Below are 13,785 nucleotides of genomic sequence, written 5' to 3'. Positions count from 1 at the left end.
TAATACCAAACAACAACAACAACAACAAGTTAAAAAATATCCACCTGGACTATACCAAAAAAAAGAAAGAAAGAAAAATATAGCTACTGATACTGTTTCAAATTATAAAACTCTGCTTTGCTTAATATGCCTTGTAGCAGCATAATTACAGGAAAGCTAATCTCTGGACAGTCAGTCACCTTACATAAAAGTGTGAAAATTCTAACATCATAAAAGCTCTACACTAACTGTAACAGGGAGGTTGCACGAATCAGCATGCAACCAAATGGAGTCAGGGGTTTCAAGATAAATCCAATAATGAAGTAGAAATGTACCAACATAATGACTCTTTCAGATGGTAATGTGCATGCACAGGATCACTACACAACATGTGAAGGAGTTAACTCCCAAGTCAACATGGAAATACTAGACCCTTAATTAATTCATTATACTGGCTCCCCCATCACTAGCTCATTTCATGATTTTAGATAAATTGTTTGTATGTTGTGTGTGTGTGTAGGCCAGGTCAACATGAGGTATCTTCTTTATCACCCTTCCCTTATTTTTCTGAGACAGGGTCTCTCACTGAACCCAGAGCTCACCAATTCTACTAGGCTGGCTGGCTGCTGGGTTCCGGGGATCCTCCTGCCATGCCTAATTTCTTACATGGGTGCTGGGGATCAGAACTTAGGGACTACTTGCATAGCAAGCACTCATGTGTCATGTTACCAAGACTGGCCTCCAAGGAATTCCGATCCTCTTGCTTCCAGCCCTTTCACTAGATCAGATATATCCGTGCTGTGATTTAGGCATGCTTAATTATACATTCCGATTTGTCAAACTGTTTGTATGTCTTTTTTTTTTAAAGATAGGGTCTCACTGTGCAGCCCTAGCTGGCCTGGAATACAGTGCTCCACCTGCTTCTGCCTTGTTAGTACTGGGATTGAAGCGTCACCACCACGGCGGGCTTGGTCTGCCTGCCCTTGTGTTAATGTGCTGACGTTACGGTGTCAGACCACGAGGGCAGAGACTGCCCCTGTACTATTCTCGCTGTGAAGTGCCTGGTGTGGTGTTTCCTGCAAAAAGAGCATGCCCAGCTTTGGAGAGTGATAATCCCAGCACACGGAGAGCGTGTCCAGAGCAGACAGCGTGGGAAGCATGAGATGAAGTTGCGGCTCACGTTGATAAAGCTGACATTGAGCTCCTTTGCGGTGTAGCCCCGCTGCAGGTTCCGTCTCGCATACACATCATAATCACGGACAATGCGGGTGATGATGTCTGATGTGGAGATACCTTCTGTCCTCTGCGTGGGGGCAAACATGCCTAAGGCGAAACAGACAGACCGTGTGATGTCCTGCCACATCAAACAGGGGGACTAGACAGGATCTGAGAGCAACGCACTTCTCTTTGTCTCCAGAAACAGACTGCCCTCTAATCCCAGCACTTGGGAGGCAGAGGCAGGTGAGTTCAAGGCCAGCCTGGTCTACAAAGTGAGTTCCAGGATGGAAAAAAAAAAAAAAAGGCAGACTGTTAATGCTCTAACTGAACTCTAGAGATGCTGGCACATAGCAGGACTGAATAAAGGCCTAAAAGGCCTAAACTAAAAGAAAGGAGGACACACACATTGTCCTAACAGAAAAATATGGAACTTGGCCTACAATTAAGAGAAATTAAAACATGTTTGGACCAAGAATTGAGAGATGTCAGGGCTATGCTATGCTCACTAACACTGTTACAAATTGTTGTCCACAATTTGACCAGGAGAATGTTGAATTTCTCATCTCAGAGTTCTGCTGTAAGCAGTGTCATGGCTGAATCTCTGAAGTTGCCCAAGGCCCCATGAAGTGACACCCACTCACCTGCTTCCTTGATGTGCTTATACACATCATCACTCCCAGCAGAGGAATAGGGGATATCGTCATGGGCGACAAAATCAATCTGAAAATAAGAAAACATCACTTCAATCCCAGGATAACTGCCTTTTGGAAAGACTGTAAAGAATCTCGGGCTTAGAAAAAGGGAAATTGGCAGGGCCATGCCTCAGAACAACCTTTTCTGTGTACTTTTTGCTTGGTTCATACATTCTACAACCTGATTATTTACAGCTTACAGCAAACACAGGAAGTTTGCCAGTTTCTTCTCTAGCATTCCCAAAGGGAGTGCTAGCCTCACTTTGAACACAGTCAGCATGCTGTGGTCACTGGCGCAGGAGGGTTTCTGGTAAGCTCGTTAGTAGAGCCTAGAAAGAAGGGAATCTCCCTGTCTTCCCAGGTTTGTAGAATGGGCCACAGAAAGGCTTCCAGAAGCATGAAAGATTTGGTTACTGTTTAGTTAACTGCTTCTTCTCTCAGTTCTGAGAAAAGGGGAATTTAAAAATAACAACTAAACTCCTTTTACCAGAGCAGATATGTTTGTTCTACCAAGAAATGCAAAGCTATGAAGGAGTGTCTACCACTGTATTGCTGGAAATACACTTCACAAGCTGAGGACTCCTTCTGGAAAGCCCATAAGCCTTTGCTAATGTAATTATTACCCTGCCAATCCGAACCCCGAAAACATATCCATCACCCATGAACAAGTTGAAGGGACATCAAAGTAAAGACTCATGGTCAGCAAGCTTCATGGCTGAGATTTACTGCTTACAAAGGGAAAGGGAATGTTGAAAGCTCTCCTCTTGACCTCCCTCCCCGGGCTGTGGTGGCACTGTTAAGTGCAGATGGATGGAAGCTAGAGAGCCATAAAAGGTCTGTCCTGGGCTGGCGGGAAGGCTAAAGGCACCCGCGGCCAAGCTTAATCACTGCAGTTCTACCGGAGAGGACTGCCTCCCACAGGCTGTTCTCTAACCTTTATGTGTGTGCCATGGCCCCACACCGTAAGTAAACAGAATATGCTAAAGGGTCTGCCCTAACCAAAACAGTTACAATAAATCTCCACTGGCTTCAGGCCTCGAGTGCTGCTTCAGGCACATGGCAGCTATTGCTGAACAACTCTCCTGCGATGACCCACATCCCATGCACACACTGGCTTCCCAAGCTTGAGGGTCTCCAACAGGTGTAATAAACCCATGTCTTTAAAGTCTATCTTTGTAGGAAGCATGCTTTAATGCAAGAGAATTCAAAGGCCTCTGGGGCTTTTTAAACAATAATTTACTTCTTAAATAACAGTTGGAAACACCTTTGGGTTTTTTTTAACTAATTTTTTTTTTTTACATTTATGTACACTGATATTCTGCCTGTATGTGTGTTTGTAAGGGGTGTCAGATCCCCTGGAACTGGAATTACAGACAGTTGTGAGCTGCCATGTGGGTGCTGGGAATTGAACCTGGGTCCTCTGGAAGAACAGCCAGTGTTCCTAACTGCTGAGCCATCTCTCCAGCCCCCACCCTTGGTTTTTGATCCCACACAATTCCTAGCCCCAAATTGAAGTTGGAAGTCAACTTAAGTCAACATAAAAGAATATGTGCTATTTTCTAAAATATGAAGCCTTTCGCTTTTTAATTTCTTTTTATTTGTCTTTTTGAGAGATTTTATTTTTATATCTTGTGTGTGTGAGTGTTTTGCCTGAAGCGTGTTTGTGCACCACATGTGTGTGTGGTGTCCATGGAGGCTAGAAGATGCTGGATCCTCTGGAGCTGGAGTTAAAAACACTTGTGAACTCTCATGTGGGTGGTGGGAACCAATCCCCGGCCCTGTGCAGGAACAGTAAATGCTCTTACTCACACAGTCATCTCTCCAGCCCCTTTAAAAAGGATGACTGGGAACAAATTCTGGTCTTTTAAAAGAACACAGGTGGGCTGGAGAGACGGCTCAGAGGGTAAGAGCTCTGGCTGTTCTCTCACAGGTCTGGGAGTTCAATTCCCAGCAACCACATGGTGACTTACCCTCTTCTGGCCTGCAGGCATACATGCAGGCAGAACACTGCATAAATAATAAATAAATGTTTAGAAAAAAAAAAAAGAACACCAGTACTCTTAATTGCTGAGCAATCTCTCCAACCTATGTATTTGAGACAAGGTCTTTTATGTAGCCCAAACTTGTGGTCTTCCTGCTTCAGTCCTTTGGCTTTGGAATATAAACATTTTTTTTAACATTTAAAACATTGTATTTATTTATTTCCTATGTGTGCATTTGTTCACACATGTGACAACTTGCAGGGGTCAGTTCTTACCTTCCGGCATGTGGGTCCAGGGTCCAACTTCAGGTCATCAAGCTGGGTACCAAGTCTCTCAGCACCTGCTGAGCCAGCTTACTAACCCAGATAGATAAACTGTGAGCACATGGCTACGACTATGGACATTCTAAGGAGATTGTCCTGCCGTAAAGGCAGGACACACCTATTGAGTGGGGAAAACGTCACATGGTCAGTTCACTTAAGCCCTGTAACGGTGTAAGCTGGAGCGCATTATTCACCCTCTCTAACGCCTCGGTCTCCTCAGGTAAACGAGAATAATAACTGTCCTCACAGGACACTGTGAGGGCAGCTAGAGCATGATGGCTACACAGGTGCTTGTAACCAGCCTCGCATAAGCGTCAGGGGAGGCCACTATAAACTAACTCCGTCACCGTCGCCATATAAAAGTCACGCAGATGGCGTACGAACATGACAAGCTGAGGAGCGGCCTTCTACCGTGGGAGGGAGCTGGAACTAGGAAGTGCGCAGGAGGCGTCTCTCACCCGGTGCTCGGCCAGGAACTCAGGCGTCAGCGTCCAGGGGGCGTTCCTCACCACCTCGTCCACGTAGCGGCAGTGCTGCACCGCGTCATAGCGCTCGTTTTCATTCATCACCGTGAAGCCCTTGAAGTTGTGCGTTAGCTCGTCACTGCAGACTGGGTTCAAGGCATCACAAAGTGTTAAGTCAAGGCCCCCTCTGTCTGGCCCTCCTCAGTCACCACCTTTTCCCATCACCTCCTACTTTCTGAGCCTGTATCAGTGCCCACCCCACCCTCGTGCGATCTGGAGAAGAATCTTGCGGATAACAATGTTTGTCCTCATCTCAGAGCAGCTGGCCTTCACGAGCAACCTTACTACAGAAAGGTTCACACATTTGGAAAGGGTAAAACACGGGACCCAGACCTTGACTTTGAAATGAATCTGCTATGTATTTCTACACCAATAAAATTTTAAAAAAATGTTTTATTGGAGCTGGAGAGATGGCGCAGCAGCTAAGAGCACTGGCTGCTCCGATAAAGCACCTGGGTTTGATTTCCAGCACCCACGCGGTGACTCACACCTGTCTAGGGAATCTGATGTCCTCTTCTGATTTCCTTGGGCACCGGGCACACATATGGCACAGAAACACACACGAAGGCCAACCAACTAACAAACAACAACAACAACAACAACAAAAACCCATCCATATACATAAAATAATTTTAAGTGTTTTTTATTTTATTCTGGATAAGGCTTTGACCATGTCACATTTGCTTGGCAGACTTTTCTACTTCTGTTGATTCAAAACTGATGTCATAGAGTCTAGAGAAAATGTTTTTAAGTAAGACAACTGGATCAGGCTGCTCTCTAACTGTAGAACCTCAGCTATAAACAGTGAGATAGCCTAGGCCCTCTCCTCTATGAGTCTGTTGCTCGCTCCAGGCTGAGCTGTTCATCCTGGAAAGACTGTATTTGAGACAGGCCGTACCACATCCTTCCTTTGATAAATGAGACTGAGACAGTGCACTGAACTCATACCAACAGGAGAGGGATTACTGTTTTCCTATGCAGCTTTAAAGTTGTTGATGTCTTCTTACCTCCCACAATGAGATATGTATTAGGAAAAAGGTTCTTCGCTTGCATCAGAGCTCGGGCATGACCAGAGTGAAATAAGTCAAATATTCCATCCGCATAAACTCTCACAGGTCGCTCACCTGAATCCAAACGAAAGAGCTCATTATAAGAATGTATTTACTCGGTCCCTCCCAGCTGACTGGTTCGAGCAGCACTGTGCGACTTTCACTCTAGAAGAGCTCCCTGTTAGCTGCTCTTTAGGGCCAGGCCTGGCAACATAGACCCGTAATACTAGCCATTTTGGAAACTAAGGCAGGAAGATTGCCAAATTCAAAGCCAGCCTGAACAATGTAGTAAGACCCTGTCTCAAAATAAAAATGAAGAAAGGGGGTTGGGTATAAAAACTAAGAGTAGAGGTCTTACATAAGGCCCTAAGTTCAGTCCCCACTACTATAAAAAAAATAAAATAAATGAAAACATAAGCCATTTTATTAATTGTTCTACAGTCTCAGCAAACTGGTAGAGGGTTACCTGAACAAAACACAAGAAAGGTTTAAAGACTGAAGTATTCCCTTAGCAAGAGGCAGGAATTTCTGTCTCTGGTATCTGGAATTTAGATTGCAGTCCATGTTTTTTATATGTACTGACTACTTTTTCCTTAATGCTACCTTAGAAGTAATATTAAACTTATAGTCAATAAATATATATATACTGAATTTTAAAATCTCACCTTAAAAATTTTAACTTAATTATGTGTATGGAGGGGGCTGTGCATGTAGATGCAAGTACCTATCCCAGAGACGTCTGATTCCCTGGAGATAGACTTACAGGCAGGTGTGACTTTCCCAATGTGGGTGCTGGAAACTGAACTCAGGTCTTCTGCAAGAGTAGACTATACTCTTAACCACTAAGCCATCTCTCCACCTCTCAAACCCTCACCTGTAATTTAAGACATTTCAAGTGTGTTTAAACAGAATAGAGTCAAACTCTATTCTGACTTCTAGCTCTCTCATTTTCAGTTGCCTTGATTCGTAATAACTAATAGTCTGCTTTGAAAATAATCCTAGCCAGGCACAGAGATGCATATATTTAATCCCAGCATTTAGAAGGCAGAGACAAGCAAGCCTCTAAGGTTGAGGTTCTAGGCCAGCCAGGATTATATAATGAGACCCTGCATAAAAAAGCAAAACAAACAAACAAACAGTAAATAAAGGAAATGAACTCCACTGCTGCCTGAAAATAATAAATGATATGGAAGCTTTGGCTAAAGGCGAAGGATGAACATATAATCACAGGATGAACATATAATTATATTATAATAATATAAGCAGACAACAGGATCTCTGGAAGTGTTTCTCCCTCCTAGTAAACACAGGAAAATATTTCTCAGATACATGACATACTTGAAAATAAAATAGAAATATTTTAGAACTTTCCAATTTTTTCCATTAATTTGAATAACAAGAACTGTCCGTTGAGTTATTTTTAATAATAATGGCCTAGGAAAAGAAAAGTTAGGAGGCTAGAGAGATGGTTCAGAGGTTAAGAGCATTGGCTGCTCTTCTAGAGGGCCTGAGTTCAATTCCCAACAACCATCTATAATAAGATTTAGTGCCTTCTTCTGGTGTGCAGGTACACATGCAGGCAGAACATTGCATACATAATAAATAATCAAGAAAGAAAGGAAAGAAAGAAAGAAAGAAAGAAAGAAAGAAAGAAAGGAAGGAAGGAAGGAAGGAAGGAAGGAAGGAAGAAAAGAAGGAAGGAAGAAAGGAAGAAAGAAAGGAAGGAAGGAAGGAAGGAAGAAAGAAAAGGAAGGAAGAAAGGAAGAGAAAGAAAGAAAGAAAGAAAGAAAGAAAGAAAGAAAGAAAGAAAGAAAGAAAGAAAGAAAAGCTAGGAAATCATCTCCCACTGTGTAAGCAGTTCCAAGGCCAGACAAACACTGGTATTTTGCCCATTGTGTTTTACATGAGAAATCCCAGGAGTCTAAGAAACTTGGGCCACTATGACCCTAAAGGAGGAACTATTTCACTCTGGCAGCAGAGGGCAGAAATAGGAACATTGCCACCTTTTAAGGAAAGAAGGGCCAGAACCCCATATGATGGATAGAACCAAATCCTGAAGAAGATTCTTCCTCCTGTCCTGAGGGCTGTAAGCTTTGCACAGTGGTATCTCAGCCAATGAGGTTTATCCAGGGCATGACTATTGCTAATTAAAAACTCTAGGATCATGGATCAAAGAAGAGGAAAACTGTTGGCAAGAGGTTTGAATTTTTAAAATAGCTTTATACATAAACATTTTTAAACTGAGTAATTCTTAAATTGAGGAATCACACATTGCTGATAGGGGCATAATTTATTTCTTTTTTTTTTTTTTAAAGGCAATTCAGCAATATTTATCAAAAGACAAATAGCAAATACTTGGCTCCTTTGACCTGGCCATTCTCATTCTAGAAAACTGTCTTTCAAATATCCTTTCATTGTGTCATTGTTTGCATTGGAAACCCGAATCCATGACAAGGTGGGAGGAGGTGTAAACTAAAAACGTAGATATCCACAAGAAACTGACCATCCCGGCTGCTGTAAAGAGAGACATCACTGGTTGCGAGACCAGGCTAAGAGGAAGCCATCTTACTCTAAATTCTTTCAGTGCTTTGTGGATGCCACACCATTAAGAGGTATTAATTTTGTAATACAATAAACTGTTTATTTTACTTTTATCTGGTATGTTACTTTCATGTGTGTATGTGACAGAGAGAGACAGATAGCATATGCAAGCATACCATGGTGACACGTAGAGAACAGGTGACAGCTTGCAGGGGCCACCATGTGGGTTCTGGGGACTAAACTCAGGCTTGTCAGAAAGCTTCTTTACTTACTGAGTCATCCTGCTGGTCCAATATTTTAAAATAAAGTAAAACCCACTAATATAAAAATAATAGCATGGGTGTTTTTCTTATGATGCTAAGATTTTTGTTTAATTTTTTGATGCTGAGATCTAAACCTAGGGATTCTTATACCTGCTCTACCACTGAGCTATACCTTTGTTCTAGAATATATTTAACATTATAGGATAGATATTTAATATCATTCTATAATAGAATATGAAGGTTAGCTCAAGTTTTCAACCAGCTTTCTTCCTCTTTTAGCCTAAGTTTATTCATCCATAGGACAAAGTGCAATAATAAAACATGAGTCATACAATCAGCTGAGTAGTGGTGGCACATGCCTTTAACCCCAGCACTTGGAAGGCAGATCTCTGAGTTTAAGGCCAGCCTGGTCTACAGAGGGAGTTCCAGGACAGCCAGGGATATACAGAGAAACCCTGTCTCAAAGAAACCAAAAACAGAACAAACAAATCATACAATTGGTTTTTGTTTTTTTTTAATCCTTGAATTCATGAAACTAACACTGGGTTTTCTGAAGCAAGGCTTGAGGGGCTATGACAGCAGTTTATTTGATCCTAAAAGGCAAAGGCTAGGCTATAAAAGCTATGAACATATTGTCGGATAGCCAGGGCAAAGCAAGGGGCAATCAGGGTGAAGAATCACTGTCTAGGGAATGAAAAAGGAGAACTGAGGGATGCTGTTTGCCAGCACCATAAAACATCATTGGAGCCAGATGTGGTGGCGCTTGTCTGTAATCCCTTCACTTGGGGAGGCAGAGGCAGGTGGATCTCTGACTTTGAGGCCAGCCTGGTCTACAAAGCGAGTCTAGGACAGCCAGAGCTACACAGAGAAACTCTGTCTCAGAAAACAAACATCATTGAACCTTTTCCCAACTATCCTACACCTACACTTGACCTCTGCAGGGCCCCTTCCAGGCCACCCTTGACAGCTCAGGGTCTGAAGGCCTCACCTCCAGTCTTTGATAAACAGAGGCTAGCATGTTAACCAAATGGCCAGAAGGGGTCACTGTTGCACAGGTCTTGAGGGGCACAGCCGCAGCAATTCTTGAAATGAATAAACCACAGCCTGCTTGGCACCTGTCTCAGATTAGTAAGAGCAACCTCCTGTCACTCTCTGGGTTCTAAATAAGTCTGGCTAAGTCAGCAGATGTCTCCCCAGCCATGCCAAACCTAGTTTCAATCCGCTGTCTATTGAGATATCTTCTCACGCATCAATCATGGCAACCACTGCCTTTTACCCATGTTCTCCTTCTCTCTGAGTTAAACACACTGCTGGATTTCACTGTCCTCCAATAGATGTCTGAAGGTGAGCTCACCTGTTGTATTATATATTTTTATCTCTGACTAGAGTTTTGTTCCAGATTACCCAACCTCCCTATTAAGTTCCCTTAAATTTCTTAGCGAAAACCTTGGGGAAAGGGCAGGGAGGGAATACCCATGTCGGTAATTGAATTAGAATTCCCTAACTGACATAAGAGCCTTTCTTGCTTTTATTCCTTGTCCTGCAGTGACAGGGATATAATCTTGTATAGTGTAAGACAACAGACAGCAAGATGAGCATGCAAGAGAAAAACAAGAGGCCAAACCAACTGGCCAACTTTTTATAGGAGATTATGCTCCTGTTTCTTACACCTAAAACCTAGGGGAGATACCTCAGAAGTTAAGAGCACCTCAGAGGACCCAAGTTCTATTCCTAGAACCTATATGGCAGCTTAAAACCACCTGTAACTCCAGTTCTCAGTGACTCAATGTCCTCTTGTGGCCTTCTCTGATACCAGGGATATACAGGGTGCACATACATACATGCAGGCAAAACACTCATACATGTAAAAAATAAAAATAAATTAATTTCACTAAAGGCCTGTCACTGCTTAGTGTCTACGAAGAGCAACACGGCTCCACATGGGGTGAGGAGACGCAGAGTCCCGGAGGTTAGCTCCACCTGTAACACCTGCTCTTTCATTGGAGGACTGGCTTTACTTCTTAGTTTCTATTGACTTTAATTGCTTGCTTTCTTAATTTTTTCAAATATACAATAAAGAAGACAATCTCAAACATGACTTAGAAATTATATCCTAAGCAGAGGTGATGGGGTACACATTTAATCCCAGCACTTGGGAGACAGAGGCAGATAGATCTCTGCGTTCAAGGCCAACCTGTCTAGAGCTAAAGGATAGCCAGGACTACACAGAGAAATCCAGACTCAAAAAACCAAGAGGAAGAAAAAGAAACAATTATATTCTAAAATGTTTAAATAATTAGACTCATCAGTGTTTCTATATGATAAGATTCTGAAAATACTAAACACATTTTCCTTTTGTGTTCTGTTAGCACTAACACTGAACTCGGGGTCTCCGGAGTGCTAAGCCCATGCTCTTCCACAGGTGCTACTCTCCCAGCCTACGGCTACATAGATTTGCAGTTTCTTAATGTACCACGATGCTCTGTAGACAAACTGGCAACATTTGAGTAGCTGTCAACAGATCTAAGTGAGGTCTGAATTCTGAGTGTGTATCCTTATGTAATCCATAAACATTTTCTTGACTCCAACAGGTTCTGTTCTTGTGTCTGAATGTGAGACATGAGCTGCTGCCATTTTGAAATTTGACCTCCAGGCCAGTAAGATGGCTGAGTGGATAAAGGTCCTTGCCACCAGCCTGCTAACTTGAGTTCAATTCCTAAAACATACGGTAGAAGAACAGAACCAACTTCTGGAAGCTGTCCCTGACCTCAACACCCATAATGTGGCATACACACCATATACGGACATAAAACATGGAGATAAATGTAATTTTAAAAAAGTTGAGAGGCTACATACCGAAAACCTGTCCCAATAAATAAACAAATTAATTAAATTCTCTTCATGAGTCAGAAAGGTTGTGCAACATGAGCCATATCTAAATACTTTCTGCAGAAAAAAAAATCTCAAGGACTAGGTTTTTATTATTGTTGCTGTTTTAGTAATCTAGGGATTATAACAATTTACACAGCCAAAAGACAGCCAATGAGTCCTGGATCCTCTAGCAATCATGACACTGTCCAGCATGATTTCTAGTCAAACTTTACGACTCTTTACTTAGAAACAAACAAACAAACAAACAGAAACACAATTAAGAAGTAATCACATGGGGGGGAGCTACAGGGGGGATACAAAGTGCATAAAGTGTAATTAATAAAAACTTTTAAAACATGAGAATAAAAAAAAGAAGTAATCACATGGGGCTGGAGAGATGGCTCAGCTGTTAAAGATCACTGATTGCTCTTTCAGAGGACCTGGGTTCAATGCTCAGCACCCATATGACAGCTCACAGCTGTCTATAATTCAAGTTCCAGTGGATCTGACTCCCTCACATAGACATTCAAGTAGACCAAACAACAAACGTACATTAAAATAAATAAATAATCACAGGGCATGCCTTTAATTCCAGTACTCTGGAGGCAGACTCAGGAGGGGACCTCTGTGCATTTGAGTCCAGCCTGGTCTATAGCCCAGGACAGCCAGGGCTACATGGAGAGACATTGTGTTTAAAAAAACAAAACAAAACCCTAAAACAAAAGGAAGCACATGCAGGAATGGCAGTTTAACCCCAATGCTGGGGTAGGGGTGAAAGGGCAGAGGCAGATGGATTCCTGTGAGTTAATTCCAGGCCAGCCTAGTCAGGTGTACACAGAGCTCTAGGCCAACCAGGAGCAATGATAAAGGGGCATGTATACACCTGTATGAGAATGTACTGTGGTTGTAAAGGCCTCTTTCTCTTTGAGATTGCCTGGAGGTAAGTTCAGCCCTACATCTGCAGAGCAGACAGAACACTTATCACAGTAATCAGGACGGGAAAAGGATTAGAAAAAAGGAAAGAAAGAACGAGAGAATTATAAAAAAAGACAGGAAGAATAGCCGCCTGTGTGACTTAGTATTTACAATAAACGCTTAAGAGGTATTTCATTTGTCTGTAGGTGGGTAGGCGGTCTATTTTGTTTCTTTTTATTTGTTTGTTTTGTTTTTTATATATAGGTGTTTTGTCTGCATGTATGCACCTTTGTTTTGTTATTTTCCAGTCAGGGTCTCACTATGGCCCTGGCTATCCTGGAACTCACTATATAGACCAGGTTGGCCTTGAATTCACAGAGATCTCTCTGTCTCTGCCTCCCAAGTGCTGGGATTAGAGGTATGTCTAGCTATGTCTGTACGTCTTGTGCATGCGCTGCCCACAGAGGCCAGAAAGGATGTCAAGAAAGCTGTAGTTAATGGGTGAGTCATCTCTCTAGGCCCAGAGTAGGTGGGTTTTAGAGAAAGGGTCTCAACTTCAAGCTGGCCTCAAATTTGCTATGTGGTACCCAAAGATGATCTGAATGATCTTCCTGCCTCCACCTCACAGCTGAGAGATTAGGAGGTATACGTTCACACACCTGGGTACTTCTATTTGTGGTGATCTCCAAAATCAGTTGTCAACAGCCTGGTGACAGGAATTTGATCTCCAGAACCCACATGAAGGTAGAAGGAAGGAACTCACTCCACAGTGTCCTCTGACTTCCACACATGGGCTCTGTGGCACACATGCCCATATACACAGCATTCACACAAATGCGCCCATGTAGCCAGCATGCATACATACACGTATAGACGGACATGCGGCACAGGAGTGCTCACTAAAAAGAAATTACTTGGGCAAAAGTATTAACTAACAATGTAAATTAAATATATAAACAAAGAAAATGGGCTTTCAAAAGAAGAAAGCAAGTCTTTTAAAAAGCATATAATGATATCACTAAACATAAAATTAAGTGATGACTCTCTCCTAACTTGGGATATTTGTCTTCTATCAATCACTAACACCACAGCTGACTGACACTATAGGAAGAAACTGTGGAAAAAATTCTGAAACCGTATGACAGTTTGATATATTGATTATTAGATATTTACAAAAACAGACACAAAATCATAGGGCAAGAAATACATGCCCAGCATGAGCAAGGATCTAAGTTTGATTTCCCTGTACCACAAAACCAATAAGCAAACAAGACACAACCTAGTTAGAGCCGGCACCTGTCCTTTCTTTTCTGCCACAACAGGGATCAAACTCAGGGACCTGAAATGCTAGGCAGGCAACCCTACCAATGAGTTGACATTCTCAGCCATCAGGCTACTAGTTGTGAGGGGTTTGTTGGTGGTGGTGTT

General features: G+C 42.4%; 1 protein-coding gene across 7 annotated transcripts in view; it reads right to left on the bottom strand.

The window, feature by feature from the left end:
- Positions 1-13,785, bottom strand: part of Pcyt1a (phosphate cytidylyltransferase 1A, choline) — a 46,891-nt gene that overhangs the window by 5,294 nt on the left and 27,812 nt on the right. For all 7 annotated transcript variants that reach the window (XM_021635339.2, XM_021635340.2, XM_060370220.1 and 4 more), the window contains exons 4-7: positions 5,726-5,842; positions 4,653-4,804; positions 1,839-1,917; positions 1,160-1,302 (exon numbers count right to left, since the gene is read on the bottom strand). In XM_021635339.2, coding sequence (XP_021491014.1) covers positions 1,160-1,302; positions 1,839-1,917; positions 4,653-4,804; positions 5,726-5,842 — 491 coding nt within the window. The remainder of the gene's footprint in view (positions 1-1,159; positions 1,303-1,838; positions 1,918-4,652; positions 4,805-5,725; positions 5,843-13,785) is intronic.

Source organism: Meriones unguiculatus, chromosome 17 (assembly GCF_030254825.1).
Source record: "Meriones unguiculatus strain TT.TT164.6M chromosome 17, Bangor_MerUng_6.1, whole genome shotgun sequence".
Taxonomy (NCBI): Eukaryota; Metazoa; Chordata; class Mammalia; order Rodentia; family Muridae; genus Meriones; species Meriones unguiculatus.
This window is presented reverse-complemented; position numbering and strand designations above follow the sequence as displayed.